A 6,722-nucleotide genomic window follows, 5' to 3' on the forward strand; every position below is an offset into this window, starting at 1 on the left:
AGTGTAGGAAGGCTGTTTGACTGCTTAGCTGAAACTGGAATGTAAAACATCTGTTCTTAGGACACAGTGGGAAAGGCTACATCGCATCTACGTGTGACATTCAAGAGGGCAAAGGCAGAGCAGAGAGTCCCAGAATAATGCACTGGGAGCCATGTGGCTACTGATGTGTGGAGATCTGTGGAGGGAATTACGTGGAGTTCATGGGTACATTCTAAGTTTTACAAAAAACAAAACCAAAAAACCACCAAAGTTTTAAGAAGATGCAAGATTTACCATGACATCATTAAACCCAGAGTAGGTAATGGTTTTGATCACCAAGCACACTGGAAACCTAAACAAACCACTTGGCCAACATTTTATTTGGCTTTTGAACATCCTGGATGATTTAACTGCATGTTCTGGAAAAAGCATGTCGTGCAGCAGGATGTGCAGCTTCACTGTGTAAACGGGCTTTAACAGAGCCCAGGATTTCCTCACGTTCGGGTTTCATTTTGGTCAGTTTTGCAGCACAGTATTGGTACCAGTGGAAAATGTTGCTTTGAACTTCTCAGTGGTAGCTTCTCATTAAGTTTCTCAATGGAACGTTTTGCACAGATTTGAATATTGGACTGGCTTTTGAAGCAGTTGTTTCTCATTTGGTGGATTACTCTACTTCAGCTGTAAGTTGCTAGCTTCTCTCTAGGGCCTTAATTTATAGCTGGTGTCCCCATAATATTAACTTTGCAGTTATCCGCTTGCCATTGTGTCCTTTCTTTTATATTAAAATACATTATGGGGGACACCGACCTTGAAATTTTACATTAAATTTGCTGTCATGGTATTTAGGCTGTAGGTGTACCAGTCTTCAGGTTTTAAACATAACTTTTAATATACATCAATTTCTTAATTTTATGTATTATAACTCAGTATTTAATACATTATATGTGTGGGAGTTGACTTATACTTTCAGCATAGTTCTGCCAGTATACTGCAGCCCTCATCATCTTCAGTTCCAGAAAACAGTTCTTTAGCTTTCTTGTTCTAAAGAGGGTGGTGGCTTTGTGATAGTGACAAATACTCATTTTTGCTGAAAATATGTTTTCCTTCAACCAGTACAAGCTTTGATTTTTGTCTCTGCTTGTATGCTCTCCCCTGGGCCAAGCATTGTGGGAATGTAGAGCTGATCTACCTTTGCCTCATTGTAAGTCAGATGAAGGATACATTTTTAAGAGTACGGACAAGAATAAATCTAATAAATGTGCAAGATCAGTTTTCCGTGGAAGTGTCTGGTGAAATGCAGGAAAATTTAGAACTGTAATCTGGATGAGGGTCTCAGTTTTCAAAATAAGCAAGGCTGGGGATTGAATCGTCAAGATTTGAAGATGTTCCAGACTAGTGCATGGGCCCAGACAGGTTGGACAGAATATTTTAAAAGACAAGTGAGAATCACGCAGTTTCTGATGAGAACAAGTGGGAGCTAGGCCCCTCCATGCTCATTTTCTTACTGCTTTGGCTTTTAATTTAGAAGGGGAGGGTGTGCTGGGCGCGAGTCGCGTGTAATTGTGCTCTCTGTATGTCCTACCCTCTTTCACCTTTCCTGAACAACTTGGAATCTGCTGGCGAATGTCAGCCAGTTTTCCCTGAACTTTGCAGAAATGTAATTGTCTCTGGAGATTTTTAACTTCTTGTTCCACGCTGTGAAATTTCACTGCTGAGTGGGGCAGACAGACCCAGGCCAGCTCCTCCGCTGAGGAGGCGGCAGGGTCCTCGCAGCCGTGGCCCCAGGTCAATCCACGTGCGCCTGCTGGCCCCGTGGCCAGAGGCACCGAGCCGCAGCCAGGCCCTGCATCCGCTGGCTGGTGCCTGGCAGAGGTGGTAGCGGGGCACGAAAGGGAGCAGGGACAAGCGTGCTGGGCTTGGGTGCGGGGGAGCGTGGGGACAGAGAAGTCCGTAGGGGACCAGGTGTCATTTGCTGCTCATGGAACAACTTGTTGTTTTTTCTAAATCTTCCTCATAGTCCAAAGGCTGCCCGGAAGAGGTAAGTGCGCATGGAGCAAGCACATGAGTAAGCGCTACCCATCAGCTGCTAACTGCCCCTTCACTTTGCCTTCTTAAGAGCCCTTCTCTCGATCCTTCCAAATGCCACCTGAAAAGCTCTTCTCCTGTGTCAGTGCCCCTCAAATTTTCTCCTTTTGCTGCTCTGCAACTGTCAAGCTTTGCATATAGCTATTTGTAAAGCCCTAACCACCACCTTATTGATTTAGGATTTTGAGTTTGTGATTCCGTAATTTTAATATTCTGGAAATAATCGTGTGATGCCTTTGTGTGAAAGCTGTGCTATAGAATAAAAAATGATTGTTTTTCCCTGCCTAAATAATATTATTATTCTCCCCTGGAGTGTTAGCCATGGTGACAAGATTCTGGGCAATTGGATTAACTGTTTGTGACAGGCATCACATTGAGCCTACACAATGATGGAATGATAACGTTTCCATTTAGGGAGTATCATCTCATCCTTGGATGGCACTCAAACTCCTGTCTCTGTGTAGTTAGTAACTCCCTGGGAAACAGCAGCTTAACTAAGCCATGATTTTAATGCATGGCTTTCTAGTAACGTCGTGAAAACCAGCAGTCTCTTATGAATGTAATCAATAAACCTATAAATGGTGTCACTATTTGTACGCGTGCTTGTGCGTGTAAAACGGTCGCCATCCCTTGGAAAGCACAGAATGAAACCAGCAAAGATACTGCTGGCTTTAGTGCTGTTGAAGGGTTAATACTGGTAATGGCCGGAACTCCAGAAGTGCTGAACACTATAAGTACTGCAAAGGTTCAGCAGTGGTTTGGAGAAGTTACAGTAAGAAAACTGTTGCAGTGAATTTGAGTATTGATCCAGATTTCTGGTGTGCCCTTATCACACTGGATCTAAGCAGCAGTCTCATTTCGGCTCCAGTATCTTGCAAGACGTAATTTACTGAGAGAAAGTAGGTCAGTGGTCTGAGAGAAACCAAAGATTTGCTGGGTGTCATGACTTCATTACAGCAGGCAGGCAGAGTTGGGGAAGGGTGTTAATCTAAGAAAGTGTGTGTAAAGAGAGAGTGAGGGAGTTAGAGCTGAGACTTGCTAAAAATATAGAGCAATATGAGTAACTGTTTGTAGGGTTTTTGTCATTTGCCAGCCAAAACAAACAAACAAAAAGTTCCATGTCATAGAAACTTCTGCTCAATCCAAAAATAGTATTTTCTTTTATCATATTTTTTAATCCTTAAAAATGAATCTGAACATCAAATGTATTAAAAAAAAACAACCCCCGAACGCTTAGGAATTTGCAGTATATTTACAGCTCAGACTATTTACCAAGGTTGGCACGTATTTGTGGATAGCGTAGGTTGAGCCAAAGCTGCGTTTTCCCTGTCCAAGAGATGTGCCTTGATCTTATTCTTCAAGTACCAATGATTTTTCTGCATCATCATAAATCAAACAAGATATTTGTCAGATGTTTGCATTTGAAAGACTCAATAGCACTGAGGCCATAAAATATGAGAAAACAATGAAGTCTAGGATGACTGCTTAAATATTTAAATAACTTCTGTATTTTATGTATGTGGTTGTATTTGTAACTGTTTCTGTTCTTGCCAGGTCTGTACGTTAACGAAGGAAGATAACCGGAGAGTGGGGGTGATCCCAAGCGATGAGCAGCTCCATGTGTTACCTCTTTACAAAATCTCTCAAACGGATGAATTCGGCACCGAAGAGGGACTGGAAGCTAAGATAAAAGCCGGAGCCATACAGGTGCTCACAGCTTTTCCCAGAGAAGTGCGTATGTTAGCTGAGCCTCTCAGAGCTACAAAGAAAAAGAAACCAGACACAAGGAGGACCCCGACTGAAAAGCAGCCATTAATAGATAAAAAATACTCAACACCAGTAAAGCTGAAAACCGAAGCCCCAGAAAATCTTGGCAACACTTTGCATTGTTTAGGTGAGTGGTGCTTATTAAATTCTGCCAGTCTCTCCTGGTACTGTGTTGCCTCTTACCCACTGGAGGGGAAGAGGAAGCTCCTTATTGCTCCGTTTTATGAAACACTTGTGTATTCTGCATTTTAGGGGCTAGTGAGCTTGTCATTGTAGTCTATAGTCTTTCTTGGCACAGGAAAAAAAAAATGGTGATTGCCCGAAAGTAACTTTGCGGTGGTGTTTCAGCACCAGTGAAATATTTCCAAGTTCCCTTACTCTAATAAGTAATGGCAGTAGGATCGTCTTGAAATACTGTTGTAGGGATGTTTATCTAAACAACCAGCATGAATTTCTGTCATTTGAAAGTACAAGAACTGTGTTACCCACTTCCTATGAAAGGTAATGGCTTTCTCAGAATCTGAGTTGATGATCATTTCCTATCGAGGGCATTGATACTGCTGCAAAGCAAGAGTTTTGCAAAAAAAATCCCAGGTTTTATCAAATAAGACAGTGTTTTGCAAATTGTTCCTTGAAATATTATTAGCAAGGGCCAGAGAGGCGGAATCTGTCAGCAGCCAGGTAAAAGGTATGCCGACCTTCTTCTGTTACAGGAAGGTTACTATGGCCACAGGCTTCTGCTACAGTAGGTGTTTGTGCAGCGTAGCATCGTGACTTCACTGAGCTGTGTGGAGGTGCTTTGGATTTCTGCTCTTGGGCCTGGGGCCAGATTTTGGACCAGTACGTCAGAGGATAGAACTGTTCTGTGGGACTTTGCAGTAATGGGAAGTAGAAAAGGTGGAGGAAGCTATGGACTTGGATTCTGTGATTAGAGGGGGAAAATAAAATAATTAAAGCATAGCCTAGCCTTTTATCTGCTAAAATTTTGGATTTTATTTCATGAGAGACATCCAGATATATGTAGCAGATTTAAGGCAGGAATAATAGTTAAATGTATTTAGAAGAATGTCGGGGGGGGGCACAAAACCCCCTTAAAAAAAAACCTCATTTGACACATTTTCATAATTTGCACTCCACACCCTGCTTTGTCTTAGCAGAGGAGTCAGGGCAACCAATAAAAGTTGCATGTAGCAAGATGGAATAAGAACAAGAAAAGTGGTCTTACTGACACCCTTAGGAAATTAGACAGGCATTCAGTTAATCTACATAGGAGTTCGGGAGCCACAGCCCAGGCTTTGGAACAAATATAAAAGGACTCCTCAGGCCGAGGACGACGGCCAACAATAACTCCAGAGCAATGATTAATAACTTTCATCGTGCTCGGGCTGGGCTGGACATCCTGCAAGCATTAGAGGGCTCTGCTTTGGGAAGGAATTCTGAAATTGTCTGATCTCACTGGAACAGAGTTGTGAACCGCCTACCTGTACAGGACATGGTAGTTACACATAGGCATGGCTTTGATGTCTGAAAACCAGGCTGTTAACAAATGGGACAATGTCGAGAGTTTAGCCATATGCTGTGGGAACTTTATTCCTTGAACATGCAAAAATAATAAAATAACTGTGTAAACAAGCCAACTTACATAATTTGTTAGGACTTGAAATATTTTGGTAAAGCAATTTAAAAGGGCTGCTGATAAAAATGAGGTGACAGAGTGAGGAAGAAGTACTTTTGTAGAGAGAGAAAGTTGTTCAGAGATGGAAAAATAATATGAATAGAAATACTTAGCTTCTATCATAAAACTGCAGTTTTTGCCATGGAAGTTTTGACAGTAGAATCCCTAGATCTCAACCCTCTAATCTCCAGATCTGCTGGTGAGGCACGTACTGCTGCGGTTGGCCTGAGAACAGGTCCAGAGAGGCTGCGCTAGCTGGGCAGCAGTGCCATCAAAGTCCCGGTTTGCAGAGGGCAAGGTGGTGTGCTCTGCACGAGCTAAATAACTTGGAGCATTTATGTGTTTATGGTAGTCATACAGGGTGATGGCTGGGCGTCACCGTAAAGACCTCAGCGCACCACTGCTGCCCTGCCCCCAACCCACGGTAAAATGCAAAGGTCTGTGAATTATATTTTGAATACGACAGTATTATACCTGTATATACAGTTTTTTGCAGTTATAGGGGATCAGTCATTGATTGGTTCTTGCCATTCTGCATTTTAGTCCTGAGGAATGGAAAATTTTACTCTAGCTGAGATTGTTAAGCTCAGTATGAAAACAAAATCACAGGGCTTGTGAGACAGGAGTTGAAATTAGACTATCCAGTAGTCACTCCTGATGGTAAACTAGAGGAAACGGTTATTTAAATCAGGATCCCTTCGTATTAATAGTGGCGTTCAATTCTAGTCACACCATTTACACATAAATGAAAAGACAAAGGTTTGAAAAACAGTTAAAAAAATGATAGAAAAACTTACTAGGAGAAGAAAAAAATACTGAGTACAGTTTTAGGTAAGCAGTGAATAAAGTACTGCTAAAGGTACATTAAGCAAGTCAGATGCTACTATTACATTTTCCCCTAATGTAAGGACAAAAGAATACTTGACGACACTTCAACTATAAAGGAAAAGCTATTGATAAATGGTGTACGTAATGTATAGTACTGGATTTACTGATAAGGACAAGAGTTTAGAATATTGGTTTGGCTATTTAAATACTAAAAGAATATGGAGAACATGCAGTGAGATGAGCTAACTGTGGTATATACTGTCAGTCGTGTTTTTGGCCATGTGAGGGTGTTGCCCTTCGGAGTAGGGTGGGAGGATCGTGGAGGTGTCTCAAGGCCAGGTTGGACAGGGCTCTGAGCAACCTGATCTAGTTAGCGGTGTCCCTGCTC

General features: G+C 42.1%; 1 protein-coding gene across 2 annotated transcripts in view; it reads left to right on the forward strand.

Annotated features, from left to right (window-relative positions):
* Nucleotides 1-6,722, forward strand: part of TET1 (tet methylcytosine dioxygenase 1) — a 68,024-nt gene that overhangs the window by 58,219 nt on the left and 3,083 nt on the right. For both annotated transcript variants that reach the window (XM_075423121.1, XM_075423122.1), the window contains exon 11: nucleotides 3,619-3,958. In XM_075423121.1, coding sequence (XP_075279236.1) covers nucleotides 3,619-3,958 — 340 coding nt within the window. The remainder of the gene's footprint in view (nucleotides 1-3,618; nucleotides 3,959-6,722) is intronic.

This window comes from Opisthocomus hoazin, chromosome 6 (assembly GCF_030867145.1).
Source record: "Opisthocomus hoazin isolate bOpiHoa1 chromosome 6, bOpiHoa1.hap1, whole genome shotgun sequence".
In the NCBI taxonomy this organism is placed as follows: domain Eukaryota; kingdom Metazoa; phylum Chordata; class Aves; order Opisthocomiformes; family Opisthocomidae; genus Opisthocomus; species Opisthocomus hoazin.